Genomic DNA, 15,591 nt, shown 5'->3' with positions numbered 1-15,591 from the left:
AAAAGTTTGTAAATTACATGTTTGGTTGTATTAAGTGAACATTGTTAGAAATCGACAATATGTGTATTTGTGTGAGTTTGTCGAGTGGTTAATGATAAACCTGAGAGGGTCATCATCCTAATCGGTTGTGTGGCAACACTGGACAGTTGACTGACTCTTATTATCAAACTTCTAATAGAGCTGTAGAGGAGGATATAGCCTATAAAAGGTTTTAAAGGAGAATAGATAAAAAACAGCTGATTTCATGATTCGCTTCTGGCTCCATCTGTTCTTTGTGCTCGTGTGTTTCGGCTTCTGGGAGCCTGTCGAGGCACGAAGAGCACGTTATAAACCACCATCAACAGAGAAAAAGAAAACCGAGGCAGAAAAAACTATTGAAAGACTAGCTCCAGGTCAAAACATCAACATTGATCAGGTATATTTCAACATGTTATCATAGCATTTAAGTTATTTCGTTTTGGCAATCTGAATAAAAGATAGCATCATTTGAACATTATTCACATTGAGGCCATTAAACTTGCCCAGTGTTGTTTCAACAGACTGCAGATATGTTTCTTCATTAATGCAGTATGCACAGTTTATTACTGAATTATATAGGCCTATACACTATCTGATATATAAGATTGAAAAAAGAATCCATCTCTCTAGATGAGTGGGAAGTGGTACCTGCTTAGTGTAGCATCACGGTGTAGGAATCTTCTGGAGAGCGGTTTCAAAGTGGAGAGCACGACTGTCACTTGGACTATAACTGGTGCCAAGGTGTCTGTCAGCACTGTGAGAAAACTGTAAGTACTCCTTAAGTCACAAGGGGGAGCAATTTACTGAATTCAAGAACTCCAAGCTGATCTTAGTTCACTTTATAATGTAGTATGATTACTTTCAGATGGCCTTAACAGGATCAAGATTTTTTTTTTTTTTTATCACAAGCTCAAACACAAACTCGCCAGTCTAATCACTAGTCAGAAGTTATGACTAGACCTGTTTAATAAGCCGCCTATGCTTGCTATTATTTAAAGGGTTAGTTCACCCTTGGTAGATTTCATTAAAAATAGGCCTATGAATTTGTGTTTTGAAGATGAACGAAGGACTTACAGGTTGTTGACAATGACAGTAATTAATGACAGAAATGGATTTTTTGGGTGAACTATCCCTTTAAATAGTTCTGTATAGTCCCCTAAAGTCAACTATGGACCTATAACAACTTATAACAACAATAATCAGACAATATGGCTACTATTAAGCAATGTCGCCCTTGCTATTTCAATAGTAAAATTTTGTCTAGTCCCGTTTAGTAAATGCAACTAACCTAATAAGCAGTTAGTCAGAAATCTAGAATATCAATGTTCCCCATTCTCCATCTGTATTTAACCCTGAATGCAGATTTGTGGAAACAAAACATGGATTCAACAATCCATTCCAGAGATGATCAGAATAAAATCAGATATAATTATTTATTATTAGTCAGGTAAATTATAAACCTAATTGAGGATAGAAATTGAGACCCTGCAGGATACACCCTCCACAGTAAGCAGCTATCTCTAAACTTCTGAAACCTTTATTATCTTTTGGTTTACTTCTGAGGCGATGAGATTTCAGTTGATCTCAGCATGTTGTAAAGAGAGGGAAGAAGAGAGAAATGCAGATCAAACAGGCGTGAGTGTGAGTGTGATTGCTCCTCGCATGAAGATTCTAATTTTGCAAGAGAGAGTTCAAATGTTAATTTCCAGATGTCGTTTGTTTTCTCAGAGAATAGTCCTAGGCAGCTCGGCACCAGCAGCCTTGCACTGTCAGTTGGATAGTCAAGAGACAACTTGCTTTCTCAAAATAATTAGTGTCCAAGCTAAGACATGTCTAAAATATTCTATCATTCAAATTAAAAATACAGAAACATAAATAAATATGTAATAATAAATATACATCATCCATTGTGCTTTCCCCCCTTTGTTAGCAATTTTGAGTGCTGGGAAATCAAGCAAGACTACATGAAAACAAAGACCCCAGGCCAGCTCTTTCTTAAAGGTAGAACTCCACTAACAACAACCAGAGTTCAAAGTCTGTCATAATACCACTAACTGATGGGTTTTCCTTAGTTGTGAAATTTTCATTGACATGGACTGTTTACATCTGACATGTTTGGGAAAAAGCTCAGACAATCAGCAATGTTGAAGTATAGGCTAATACTTTATAATATAATAAAGGTCTTTTGAAAGTAGACCTATGTTTAACTCATTAACATTTTGGTTAGTGATATTGAGGTTATGGTTAGGATTTTGTGTCATTTGTTTATGCTTTTATTACTGTATAGCCTATATCAAGGACAGGAACAAAAAGTGTTACCAGCATTTCTTCCGATACTGTCCAAATTGCTGTCTTCTTTTCAAACAGTATCCAGTGTTCATAATTTAAACAGTAAAAAACTTGGTTTAATTTTTTTTATATAATATGTAATTCAAATGTTAATTGTCAAAATTATTTTATCATCTTCTTATTCATACAGGTAAAAGACCTGCTGAGAATTTGGATATAATGGTGCTTGAGACGGACTACAGCTCATATGCTATGTTGGTTTTGAAGAGAGCAGAGAAAATTACCATGAAACTTTATGGTAGGCGTTCTAGTGTCTATTTTAAACTTATTACACCCAATCCTTTATCGTTATGATGACATATGTTTGTAGTATTTTCATAGGGTTATCTAGCTTATAAAAAGCCCACGTGTGTATTACAAATGGTCATTTGTAAAACATATTGTGGAGTAGCCTTAGCTATATCGTGTAAAAAATGCATTGTTTCAATAAAATATTGTTTTTGGTTTATTTATTTTTTTATTTTTGTGAAGGACGGTCGAGCGAAGTTCCTGATAATATCGTGGATAAATTTGAGAATCGTGCAAAGACATTCCATTTGGGACTGGACGTCATTTTCCAGTATCCCGACTACGGTGAGACAATTGGACAAATAGCCTAAGTTATAAAATAGTAATGACCACACAATCTTTTTGACTCGACTCTTTTCTAGGGTTCTGCGAGTCCACAGAGAAGGTCCTGGGTAAGATCTAAATTTGTTTGTTTTTAATAATGACAATTCATTATGTAGGCTACATTTACAGAACGATTGGCATATCCTTGTTACATTCTAATATAAATAGAACTGCTTTCTGATGTCATATTCGCGAACGAAACGTTATTTTGTAACGGTTCTTTTTTTAATGATTCAATCGATTCGCTAAATAATCTACAATCATTTACACCATTGACACAATATACAAAGTATTTGAATACAGAGTAATACACTATTTAACTGACTATTTCACTATAAGGCTACGTCTACAATAACACGTAAAAGCCAGCGCGAAAAGTTCTGCGAACTGATTCAAACGAATCGATTCGCTAACTGAATCAGATTTCTTAACTTCTCAGTGCCATTGTTCTGCCTAATTTCGACCCCTTGCCAAATGTTTACCCCCCTCGTTGAAGTCAGTAGACACCACACCCCTAATCCTACCCCCCTTCCTTTCCCACAACTAATCCTAAACCTAGATGCTAGGGGGGGGTGATAATTTGGCGGGGGTCGAGCGTTGCTTGGAGTCGGGCAACATTTACTGATTGGCTGAAGGGAAAATTACATCCTACAAAAAGAGCCAATCTCCTGCTTGTTAAAATCACGTTTTCTGTTTTAGAGTCATGTGTTGCTAAACTTGCATAACCTCAATTCGGTTTTGTAACTAAAAAAAAAAAAAAAAAAAAAAACCCTGCATAAATGTTTATAATCTCTATCATTTCTTCTCCACCAGATATGACCTAAGACTGACTGGCCAGTATTGTTGATTGTGAGCACTGTGCAAATTACAACAATAAAGTTATGTAATTTCAGGTTGTGTGTGTTTTAAAAATTATATTTTATAGTTTCAACATGAACAATATCATTCAACATAGGCTAATCACTATAATAAGCAGGACCAACAAGGTGCATCACCCTAATCCATAATATTAGGTTATAAGCATTGAAAGTGGTGATTTTCCTTCTTGATGTAACAAAAACGTTCTTATAAAACAAGACAAAGGAATTTTGTCAGTGTGGTTTGTGATGTAACTCTCAAAACAAGACTCTGCCTGCCCACACTTTTCGGAGTTACACAACACAAGGGGTAAACATGTTGCACATCCAACATTCCAAAAAGTATCCTGAGGAAATCATTTTCTTATGGAAAAGAAATGAAATAAATTCATTTAAACCCCAAATGAGTTGCTTCTGCAGGACTTGCCCTATAATACTTTACACACATGAAAATCAAAGAGCAAATGCTGACTTGGATACAATGCATGTTTGATATTTTGCTTTGCATTCTAACAATCACTTTTATTTAGTCTTAATTCAGGCATAATTTCCAGTCTACCATTCAAAACAGGTTGCTGCCTTTTTAAGTTCGATCAAGTTGGATATTTAAGTCATTGCAGTTAAATTAATTACATTACCGGATTAATAAAGAAAAATGGTTGAATCTTGAATAACGTTTGTTATTTGTTAAATGCAGGAATATATTAGGCTACATTTTATATATTAAAAACAGGCTTTTTAAAATTGTAATACTATTGTAAAATAAAAATTGTCTCAACATTTTTGATCATGATAGCATGCATGTCAGAGACTTTTTACAAAAACATTAAAAATCTTTTGCATGCATGCTGAAGGTTAATCGGGGCATCAGCCCGAGGGGGACAAAAAGTATTAAAAGTGTTCACGAACCCACATTAGGCTATAGGCTACCTGGAAAAATCCACACGTGGATGTTGCGCGTTGTGTAACGACTGTAATTATCATTCCTCCTTTTGGAGGAGGGACTGGAGAAAGGAGGGTTTGGGGGGCTCACTGAGGATAAAACAGGGGCTGCCATTCGTGTTCTCCTCACAGCCCAACTTTTCCCTCTGAACTGCATTGAGAGAGAGAACCATACACTTCTACAGCCATGACTGTCGCATTGAAGATGCTGTGCGTTCTGCTCTGTGCGGTGTTCGCCTCCGCTGAGGTCATGCCCATGACTGACTTCGACCTGGAGAAGGTAAATTATCTCTTCTGAGTTATTAATACGATTTGAGGAAGTTCTCAGGTTAAGTTGGACTAAACTCTCTGTATTCTCTACAGATGGGTGGAAAATGGTATCTCATCGGCTTTGCTACAAATGCAAAATGGTTTGTCAGTCACAAGGCTGACATGAAAATGGGAACTGCCGTGCTGGTGGCTACCGAGGATGGAGACCTTGACCTCAGTTACGCGAATCTGAAGTAAGCTCAAGTTATCTTTATTGTAGTTTTTTGATAATGTTCTCATTATTACAAAAGAATATCTGTAGCCTAATTGCTTCATTTGTTTTTTCAGGAGTGACGGTTCCTGCTGGAGGATGTCGCACCTCGCCAAGAAAACCGAGACTCCAGGACGTTTTGTTTTCCACAGCCAGCGTAAGTCTTCCTGATTTTGCTTTCATCGAATGGTCAGATTGTTTTTTTTTCTCATTATACTTGTTCTTTTGGACTAAATGTGTTCGATTTGATCAGGTTGGCAAAATGACAATGACATGCGCGTGGTTGACGCCAAATATGACGAGTACGCGCTCGTTCACACCATCAAGACCAAGGGAGATGTGTCTGAGGTTCTCAACAAACTTTACAGTAAGAGCTCGCTTTTTACACAATCATTAGATGAAATGTTTTTTGTTTTTTTCACAAATTGCTGAACGAACTCTAAATGTGTTACTATCACAGGTCGCACCACAGAAATTACTGATGACTTAAAGGAGAAATTCAGGCAGTTTTCTTTGGACACCGGCATCCTTGAGGAAAACATTGCCATACTGCCACAAAACGGTACAGTCAATTATAGTCCCTTTCAGTTATAATACATCATACATTATATATTGAACTAATATTTGACTGTCTACTGCTTTTACAGGAGAGTGCTCAGATGCCTGAGGGTCTCTTAAATCAAATAAGGACAAAGACAACTTCAGCTGGACTGATCATTTCATCTGAAAAGAGATCTGAATTTGCTGGCCTTAGTCTGCTGGGTTTTGGTCTTTTTCACTTTGTGCCTTAAACACAGTTATGTTGTTCTCACATGAGGACAAATCAATTTTGTAACTCCAGAGCTTTTTCAAAGGACATCTCAAGCAGGGAGGGAGACAGAATGGCAAAGCATTACCTTATCCAAACGATGCATTTTACTTTTCAGTTGGAACTCATGTTTCTTTACTGTTATGGCAAGCTTTTGATGTTGGTCTTGTCACTAATGCCACACATTTTTTATGAACAGTGCTTTCATTTTTTTTTGTATTTGTGGGTGGTTTGTTTACTGCTGTTGGATTAAATTGGTTTACAAATGACAAATGTTGGCGTGATTCATTCAAATTCTCAATTTTACAAAGAAACAAATAAACATTTTGGGCACAAAATACTGTTTATTACTTCTGTATTTACAAATATTTCTTATACACATAACATAACATCTTTAAGAATCTCTTTATTCCAAATTATACATTTTCAGTATCTGTGTAAAAAATAAAATTTATCCTAAACATCTTAATAATAATAATAATTATAATTTGAGGGTGAGTTTTACAACAAACAGACCAGAAGCCAAACGGCAACATTCAAGAAATACACAAACATACTAGCGTCTAAATTAAAACAAATTTAGATTATCAGCCATTCGGCCTGATTTGATGACTGCACACTCTGATCAAATCTCAAGATCTCTTTTTGAAACGGAGAACTATTGTCAATATAATTTTTCTTGTAAATATTACCAAGAAAACCTCCCGTTATTTTCTTTATTCAATATCAGCTGGAATTTTAAATTAACGCACCAACGTTGACTATGCATTTCGGTTTGGATCAGGTTGATTTTTCCCCAAAGCCTATCTGGGCTGAACAGCCTTTTTTTCTCTCAAATTATTATTTTTTTTTAAGATGAGCATTTCCAATTCATTTTAATTAGACGTTCTGCTTACCTGAAGCTAAGAAACCAGTCAATAAAGCATTAGCACTTCCGTATTTGTAAACGCATGTGCATATACACGCCACAATCATCAATGCTATTCAAACATGGTTCGTGTAACATGCGATACAGGAGTCATAATTCAAATTTATAACCAGACGCACCAACATAAAACTTAACGTTCACCCTTGATGATTTAATACGCAAGTTTCAATCTATTTTTGCATTTAATCTAAAGCTGGTCAGAACAACGGTTTTAGACTCTCGACAAAGATTGATTAAACTTTGGAGTAATGCGTCTTCGAAACATTACAGCAGTGTAGCTTGTGACCGGACACATTAGTAGGTGGATTTAGAATTTCGCTGAAATAGCCGCTAGCTGGCTTTCCAACGGTCAGCTTTTGGCCCCGAAGACCACCGCCACATCAGAACGGGCCTTTTCCTGATGGCTTTCTGATTGGTGTTGCCAAGGTCACATGGTAGGCATTAGGTCTTTATGATGCCGCATGATGTGCTGATTCTTCTCCGACGGTCTGCGGAAGCCTTTCGAGCAGAAGTCACAGCGGTGAGGATAGTCTTTGGTGTGGATGGAGATCACGTGCCTTTTGAAGCCAGACGCATCACCCGTGCTGTAGTCGCAATACTGGCACTGGTACACCCGCCGCTCCCGATGGCCCTTGGACAAACCGGTGCCGCCCAAAATTTTCTTACCCCCATGAGGACCGAGTCCAAATGTCTTCTTAAGACTCTTTTTGTCCGGAAAAGCCTGCTGCTCCTTGGTGTGCACTGACAAAATATGCCGGCTGAGAACAAATGGATCTGCGATTTTGAAATTGCAGTGCCTACACTGGTGCAACTTCTTGGCCTTATGGGCGGCCGAGTGCTTCTTGAGCTCGGATGGCCGGTGGAAGCCTTTTCCACAGACCTCGCATTTATGTGGATAGTCTTTGGTGTGAACTGAAATGATGTGGCGCTTCAGGTCACTGGAATTGGAGCTTTTATGGTCACAGTGGGTGCAATGGTGCGTTTTGGCTTCCTCGTGCGTCAGGCCGTGCTGTAACAGCTCGTCGGGTTCGGCGAACGTCTGGAAACAGCGGTCACACTTGTAGGGCATCTCCTTGCTGTGCTTGGTCTTCACGTGCGTCTTTAAGTTAGACGAGTCGGCCGACTTGTAGTCGCAGTAAAGACAGGAGTAGGGCTTCTCGCCGGTGTGGGTCCTCATGTGTTTCTTCAGCTCCGAAGGATGCCGGAAGCCCTTCCCACATTCTACGCAAATATGAGGGAAATTCTTGCTGTGGACGGCGAGCAGGTGTCGGTTGAGAAGTCCTTGTTCTGCCGTCTCATATTCGCAGAACTTGCACATGTGCATTTTGTTGGTGGGTGGTGAGATCTGAAGCTTGGATTCTCGGTGGTGGTGCTGGAGACGGTGGGAGAACAGCGTCGCCTGCTGGTGGAACTCCTTCCCACACACTTCACACTCAAACGGGGCTTTACTGCTGAGGGTGTGGATCTCCATGTGGTTGTGGAGATTGGCTTTTTTGTTAGTGGTGAAATCGCAGTCCGTACACTGGTATTTCTTTCGGTTTACGACATCCTGATGGTGATTCTTGGCGTGGCGCTTGAGGAAACCACGCGACTTGAACTTCTTCCCACACAGCATACAAGGGTACACTGTAAGAGGCTGGCCATAAGGTCCAATGATGATTGCTGAAGTTGAGAAAGGAAACCAAAATGAATATAATATTCTTTACTGTTCAAAAATTTGGGGTTATTAAGATTTTTGAATGCGTTTGAAACAAGTCTCCTTTACTCACCAAGGCTGCACTTATTTGAATAAAAATTCAGTAAAAACAGAGATATTGTGAAATATTATTACTATTTTAAATAACCGATTTATATTTTCATATAATTTCACATTCATTTTATTCCTGTGATGGCAAAACTGAATTTCCAGCATCATTACATCATTAGTCTTCAATGTCACATGATCCTTCAGAAATCATTCTAAAATACTGATTTGCTGCTGAAGAAATATTTCAAATCAGTGTTCAAAACATGCTGCTTAATATTTCTATGAAAATCATGACATATTCTTTATCCGGATTCTATGATGAATAGAAAGTAAGGAAGAACATTTATTTAAAAAATAAAAAGAGCATTTATTTGAAATGAAATCTTTGGAACATTTATAAACATATTTACTGTAACTTTAGTCTATTCATCTCTACGGTCACTGTCACTCTATATATTTTTGGTTAATTTAATGTGATCTAGCTGAAAAAAAAGTTATTTAATAATATATATTTTGAACTAAACTTAATTTATATTCATTATATACATCTATGAGGAAGAGCACAAGTTTGGGGTCAGTCCAATTTTTTAAAAGAAATGAACTAGAGAATTCTGAAAAACTGTATCATGTTTTCTATAAACACAAACTGATTTCTGAAGGATCATGTGACACTGAAGACTGGAGTAATGATGCTGAAAATTCTTCTTTGGCATCACATGGAACAAAAAGGGTATATTTAAAAATATTTAATTAGAAAAAAGTTATTTTAAATTTGAATAATATTTCACAATAGTACTCTTTACCGATCCAATAAATTCCACCATGGTGAGACTTCGTTCAATAACATAAAAAATATCTTAATGTCCCCAAACTTTTGAGAGGAAATGTACTTAACAATTGTAATGAATCAAATAATATAATTAAATTCAATAAATTATATTTAAAAAAAAGCAGTAGAGATGTACCTGTCTGAATGTGACGAAGTTCTGACCGTCTTTTGCTCTTGTTCTTGCTTCGTTGACGACTGAGTCTTTCGATCACGTCAGACTCATCAACGTGCAGCAGAGCGCTGGCGGCTCCATTCCTGTTCTCACAGCTTTCACTCTCCTCCCCACCTGACACACATATATCCCCAACACATTCGTACTATCGATTAAAGATAAATGTATGTATTATAAAGGGCTCAATTATTAAATTGTGATTAATCGCTTAACTTGGTTAAATTAAATGAATGTACTGCATAATATCCATTTCCTTATTAGGAAATGTACAAATGAGTTGGGTTAGGTGACATAAATGCTTTTCCACTGCAGTACCGCTTCAAAGTGGGTGGGATTATAGTCTGACCGTTATACCGTTGACCCCTCGGCAACCAACGAGAGGAACGTCTGCACTTCATCCACAGACCACGATTCAGCTATTTATTTTTTGGAAGTTTTCTTTCTTTCTTTTTTCTTCAACCAAGTAGTTTTAAAACAGGTGCTCCAGCGGTGGCTGTTACTGGCTATTTAAATCTAGGAGGTTTGATGTCTCGCAAATACAATGATGCTGGTAGTGATGATTCTGTCTGACTTTGACCAATCAATGATCTGCAGTGTGTTCACGTCACATTTGAGTATCGGTACGGTACGCTTGGAACCTTAACAGAGGTGGTACCATTTAAAACGAGCCGTACCGTACCGTACCATGCAGTGGAAAAGGGGATAGAATCCCCTCACCGCTCAGTGCTGAATTCTGTATGCTGGCAAATCCTCTAATTATAACAAAGGAAGTGTGGATATTATTTTCAGCTTCATTGATAAATAATAATAAGATTGCGATGAACTGATGTAATCTTTTTAGGAATTATTAAGGGAGCGCACTTGTGCACTTTCAGTCATGCCAGACCATACACTCAGTAGTCTGCTTGCTTTTATAACAGTGTGGTTTGTGTGTTAATGCTCAATTAATTTAGAAATTTATTTTTTTTAATTAATTTTTAATTAATTTTAGGAGCATTTATGCTGATGTGTATGGTGGCGACACGTAGGCTAACTTGAAAGTATTTGGAGGTATAGAGAAAAGGTCTTTTTTGGGGGGGTGGTAGAGGGACAAAACATAAAAGTTGTGGGCGGGAGAAAGTAACAGAAAGTAGTTGAGAATGTCAGTTATAACACTTTTTTTACAGTGTGTTCAGGGGACAGGCAGCTAGCAGATAGTGAGGAGATGTTTGCTGTATGTGACAAAATGTTTTGGTCTAAAAAACATGTGACATCGCTAAAAGCACCTTTAATGTAGAAAATTGATAGCCATGAATTTTGTTTGTGGAAAACACTGCATAATGCAACTTTTGAATAAGACGTGTATGTTTTTGACTTACTGTAAGCAGCTGCCCAGGCCACGGGCATAAAGTCTTTGCTGAGTGATGCGTTGTCAAGTGTTCGCTGAGGATTTCCCGGGTCCTCACCACCCACCACCACTTCCATGTAGACCTCATCTGTGATTTTAGCCACATCTGTAGACATCAAGAACACACAGTATCAGCAGAGGCACTTGGAGGAAATGCCTTAATAACAAACTGACAGTAAATGGACTCACTGATGTCATCCTGGCTTTGATTGGCTTCATCCATTGACATGTACACCATCTTCTGTCTGATAGGCATTCCAGAGTGATCCACCAGCTCCACAGTTTCATCTACATCAAGCTCTGCGTCTTCTATGTCAACGGTGCCTCCTGTAAATGATCCATAAATGTGTAAACCCCAAATGTTTGAAATGAAGTATAATGACATGCAGGAGACTGACTTACCCAAGTCCTCCTCTCCTGAGTGAGCCTTGATAATGTACACTTTGATGACCTCTTGACCCTCATCATCATCCTTGTCCACATCCTCTGCGTCTTCTAAAGTGCCCTCAATGGTGACTTTAGCATCCCCATCAGAAACCACCTTTCCAGTCTCATCCACTGAAATAAACCCAAGACAAGCAAATGGTGACAAACAAGCAACATGCATTTTCTTGCGTCCTGCATGTATTGTCAAATGGTGAAAAGAATAAAGCAATAAACTTTGAGTTTCGTTTACCACTTGTTTGACACTAAGTGGAAGCTTTAAAAGCCAGCAACAGCAGTACGATTAAACACACTGGTGTTGAATAAATCACTAACTTTAATAATAATAAGATATGCACCAATGCTGATAATTATTTCATGTTATGAAGTATAGTATGATGTTTTAATTATGACAATTGTTAAATATTTATATTAAAAAACAATACTACTTTATTTAAATCAACGGATTTTAAATGAAACTCGTAAATTTAGACATCACAATATTATATTATTCAGTATGAAAAATGGACATTCATTCCTAAAGACTAAATTTAACAGTTTTATTAAATTATTATTACTTTTAAAAATTAACTTCAGTCAGTTACATTTAGTCATTTAGCAGACGCTTTTATCCAAAGCGACTTACAACTGAGGATTAAACCAAGCGAGTGATCGATGATGGCAAATGTAATCTAAATGTACAAATGGAGCAAATAACCATGAACTATTAAACATCCAATATCAACCAATAACTTAAAATAATAAATAAATTAAAAATAAATAATGGCCGATAACTGATTTGGTATTGGTACCAATATATTTTGCATCCTAAATAATAATAATAAGAAACACGTCATACAGTCTAAAGGTGCAGTAACATTAGCAAAATTTCAACAAAAAAGATCCATTGTCTATTAACAGTGTAGCGATGTTTGAAGCCCAACTCACATAGATTTCACTTTCAAACCAAGCAGCTTTCTGTTGGTCAATATGGAGAATTCACATAATCATCTTGAACCCATTGCAAAAAAAAAATTCCCAATCTTATGGATTTCCGTTGAAATTTTGCAGAACAATGGTAAATATGACTGAACCCTAACTGTAGGCTGCTTACTGCCAGCAAAAGCACCTTTCTGAACAATGAGTCATTAATATTCAGATCCTTTTCAAGAAATGTTCTATTCTCACTGGCTGAAGCCACTCACAAGAGATCATGAGGTAGTCTCCACAGGTGTCAGGATCCTCCTGTACCTGAGCGTCAGTCATCACATCAACCCGCAGTCCTTCATCCTCCAGAGCCACATCATCAGGTGACATCACACAGGTCTCCACTGCAATAGTGCCCAGCTCTTCGTCTTCATCCGAGCATGGCACATACTCTGCCACCACATCCTCGATGGCTTCCTGGATTACCAGCTCCTCGTGTGTGAGGCCGTGCACCGCTATCTTCTCACCCTCCACGTCAGACACGAGAACCGACTCCTGCAGTTCTACCACCACCTCGTCTTCTCCCTCACCGTCTTCTTGGAGAAAAACACACGTATGTGCATACATAAATATATTTATACTCATGAAACAACAATCTGAGAGACTTTATCATAATTTACCTGTCCCATGGAATATGATCTTGGGCTCATGGGAATGGAGAGAGAGAGCCGTTACATCTTCATCCATTGTCTCCACTGGTTATCTGCATAATATAAGACCTGAAGGGAAACGCAAAAGAAAACCATCAGAACATAACAAGACTCAACAAGACATAACATAAGACTCTGAATTTCACAGCATAAAATCAGCATTAAATTATATATTATGTCAGAATTATCTTGCAATAGGATTACATAATATCCTGCATCACAAAGATAACCAGAACATCACAAAAGAAAGTAACCAAAATGGTCAAATATGGATATTTTTTGTGTAGTTCCCATCACTAAAGCAATTATCGTCATTCCTGTTATGCAATACATTTGATCCATAGTCTTGATATATTGCATAAAATAATAAATAGCGAACAATTTTTAAAATGGAAATCATTTAGTAAAAACACTGTTAAATGTAATATTTAACATATCTCAAAAATGAAATAAACTGTGGATTATAAATTTAAAATAATAGATTTTTGCTATTAGTGTTTTATTTTTAATTCAGATACAATTTTAGAGAATTTCAGTAACCGCCATTTATCAGTTATATGCCATAACATGAAATAATGTCTTTCTTGATACATTGCATAAAATAATAAACACATTTTTAAAGATGGAAGTCAATACAATCATATTCAAAATAAAAATTGTAAAAAAAAAAAAAAAAAAAAAAAATCCATCACTGGACTTTATCTTGCCATCATGTAAATAATAAAAGCCAAATAAGCTCCCATGAATCCAATAATCTGATCCTGTACTTTAGTGTTGACCCTTCTATTCCCATCTGTACTGTTTACAATGTGACAGTAAGAAGGGGCGTTCCCTCGCGGAGCCTTGAGCGAACAGAGCCCCGCCCACTGATAGAACCCATCTGTCACGCCCCTTCTTAGCGACAACGCCATTTTGAATACATTAAAATAATTAATTAAACCTTGTAAATATATACTTAAATGGCAGCACAGTGACACTCAAAATGATCTATAACACAATTAAAGTTTGCATAATCAATCTGCAAATGAAATAAATGTGTAATTGCTTATGAATCAGTCTTGCAGGTCTTGAGAGTGTCGTCTCCGCGGCCTAGTTTAGGCCTCTGAAGGCCGCGGCTCGGTGCTAACAAAGGCCTACGCGCCATTACAACGCCGTTAATCTCTCAAACAGATAAATACACAATTCACTCCAAAATATCCCATTAGCTACATATTTAACACGTTTAAACGTTCAGATTATGTGAAACATGGCGGCCTACCTGTTATATTTGTTTGTTTGTTTCCAAGGCCGTATGGGTTTCCTTCTCCCACCCCCAGACTCGGGCAGAACGCAGACGGGGCTCTTGTGTGAGCAGGGCGGGCCGCCGCAGAGCGCGGAGGGGAGGGGCCGAGTCTGATGCGCTCCGCGGCGCTGCAGCCTCCAGCTCCTCCGGCGCTTACGCCGCCTTCAGAGCCGCACGTCACTGCCTCGGAGCCGCAGGAAAATGCGGAAGGAGTCTCAGACAAGTGGCCGCAGTCCGGCACTTTTGGCAGGCCCATATGCTGTATTTTTTCAGTGCTTCAGCGAATTTAAAGCTGGGCGGTTTTGACTAAAACTCAAACGAATGATTTTGTTTTTGTTCAGCGCTTTGGAAGTCGGTTGTGAATGAGTATTTTGATGGGGTTTCATTTGCGGCGGCGTGAAATGCGTATGATGCGGAAAGAGCGAGCTCGGGAGATTAGCCAGTAATGGATTTATACTTATAAAATGGTTTAAATGACCATTATGGCTTATTATTACGCAAACTGTTTTGGTAGGAAATATTAGCTGGGTAGCACATTCAAACAGTTTACTGTATGAACGGCTATTGATCCGGTTGTTTACGTTTTTATTATTTTCGTATAAGAAACTAACTCGCTAGAACATCAAATAAATTTGTTCTAACATTAGGCTAGTTACAGGCCAAAGTACTTGTATAAAGACTATTTACAGATCAAGAACCAAGCAAACATATATAATGATATTCAAAAATACATAAAATAAAGTCTAGAAATAACAATATTTTCATTCCAATTCTTATAACATCCTCAAATATATATTTTAAAATTACTCATTAGATTTAAATTATGTGGCTGGCTAGAGATGATCAGATCATTCTAGTTTTCCCCTAACACCAGTACTGAGGTTATTTATACACCAATTTAAAGCTTCCACTGTTAAGACAAAACTGCTGCTCATTCAAAAAGCTCTTATTACATTATTCTAAATAACTTTAATCATGCTTTTAATAAAGCAATATTTGTTCAGCATATTTCAATTGAATAAAGGACCTAAATATAATGTCACTGCACACTATCAAATGCCTTTGTACACTACTAAGAAC

General features: G+C 37.5%; 3 protein-coding genes across 6 annotated transcripts; 2 read left to right on the top strand and 1 right to left on the bottom strand.

Moving 5' to 3' along the window:
• Positions 1-170: 170 nt before the first annotated feature.
• Positions 171-3,871, top strand: c8g (complement C8 gamma chain). The gene is made up of 7 exons (XM_039666779.2): positions 171-415; positions 649-785; positions 1,949-2,019; positions 2,498-2,605; positions 2,839-2,940; positions 3,018-3,047; positions 3,793-3,871. The coding sequence occupies exons 1-7, from the start codon at positions 245-247 to the stop codon at positions 3,801-3,803; spliced, it is 630 nt and encodes a 209-aa protein (XP_039522713.2). The 5' UTR covers positions 171-244; the 3' UTR covers positions 3,804-3,871.
• Positions 3,872-4,958: 1,087 nt separating this feature from the next.
• LOC120475942 (lipocalin) lies at positions 4,959-6,379 on the top strand. The gene is made up of 6 exons (XM_039666781.2): positions 4,959-5,058; positions 5,142-5,281; positions 5,376-5,455; positions 5,552-5,665; positions 5,759-5,860; positions 5,946-6,379. The coding sequence occupies exons 1-6, from the start codon at positions 4,966-4,968 to the stop codon at positions 5,963-5,965; spliced, it is 549 nt and encodes a 182-aa protein (XP_039522715.1). The 5' UTR covers positions 4,959-4,965; the 3' UTR covers positions 5,966-6,379.
• zfx (zinc finger protein X-linked) lies at positions 6,157-14,928 on the bottom strand. 4 transcript variants are annotated; one of them, XM_039666767.2, is made up of 8 exons: positions 14,488-14,928; positions 13,200-13,298; positions 12,798-13,115; positions 11,572-11,727; positions 11,359-11,496; positions 11,141-11,275; positions 9,747-9,905; positions 6,157-8,696 (listed from the first exon to the last, which is right to left on the bottom strand). In XM_039666767.2, the coding sequence occupies exons 2-8, from the start codon at positions 13,264-13,266 to the stop codon at positions 7,462-7,464; spliced, it is 2,208 nt and encodes a 735-aa protein (XP_039522701.1). In that variant the 5' UTR covers positions 13,267-13,298; positions 14,488-14,928; the 3' UTR covers positions 6,157-7,461. The 4 variants fall into 4 exon arrangements, with proteins under 4 accessions (XP_039522701.1, XP_088981806.1, XP_039522702.1 ...); XM_089125680.1 differs by having other exon boundaries at positions 12,798-13,112; positions 14,488-14,927; XM_039666768.2 differs by having other exon boundaries at positions 9,747-9,896; positions 14,488-14,926.
• Positions 14,929-15,591: the final 663 nt, after the last annotated feature.

The sequence above is a fragment of the Pimephales promelas genome, chromosome 22 (assembly GCF_988280905.1).
Source record: "Pimephales promelas chromosome 22, fPimPro1.hap1.1, whole genome shotgun sequence".
Classification (NCBI taxonomy): Eukaryota; Metazoa; Chordata; class Actinopteri; order Cypriniformes; family Leuciscidae; genus Pimephales; species Pimephales promelas.
The sequence above is the reverse complement of the archived record's forward strand: the minus strand, read 5'-3'. Positions and strand labels throughout refer to the sequence as shown.

What these genes read in the sequence shown, in the direction of transcription:
- c8g (XM_039666779.2), top strand. Translation starts at nt 245, where the DNA reads ATGATTCGCTTCTGGCTCCATCTGTTCTTTGTGCTCGTGTGTTTCGGC. An exon ending in AAAACATCAACATTGATCAG is followed by an intron (nt 416 to 648) that starts GTATATTTCAAC and finishes CCATCTCTCTAG; the next exon opens with ATGAGTGGGAAGTGGTACCT. An exon ending in GTCAGCACTGTGAGAAAACT is followed by an intron (nt 786 to 1,948) that starts GTAAGTACTCCT and finishes CCCCTTTGTTAG; the next exon opens with CAATTTTGAGTGCTGGGAAA.
- LOC120475942 (XM_039666781.2), top strand. Translation starts at nt 4,966, where the DNA reads ATGACTGTCGCATTGAAGATGCTGTGCGTTCTGCTCTGTGCGGTGTTC. An exon ending in CTGACTTCGACCTGGAGAAG is followed by an intron (nt 5,059 to 5,141) that starts GTAAATTATCTC and finishes TATTCTCTACAG; the next exon opens with ATGGGTGGAAAATGGTATCT. An exon ending in TTTTGTTTTCCACAGCCAGC is followed by an intron (nt 5,456 to 5,551) that starts GTAAGTCTTCCT and finishes CGATTTGATCAG; the next exon opens with GTTGGCAAAATGACAATGAC.
- zfx (XM_039666767.2), bottom strand. Translation starts at nt 13,266, where the DNA reads ATGGATGAAGATGTAACGGCTCTCTCTCTCCATTCCCATGAGCCCAAG. An exon ending in GATCATATTCCATGGGACAG is followed by an intron (nt 13,116 to 13,199) that starts GTAAATTATGAT and finishes TTTTTCTCCAAG; the next exon opens with AAGACGGTGAGGGAGAAGAC. An exon ending in CTCAGGAGAGGAGGACTTGG is followed by an intron (nt 11,497 to 11,571) that starts GTAAGTCAGTCT and finishes GATCATTTACAG; the next exon opens with GAGGCACCGTTGACATAGAA.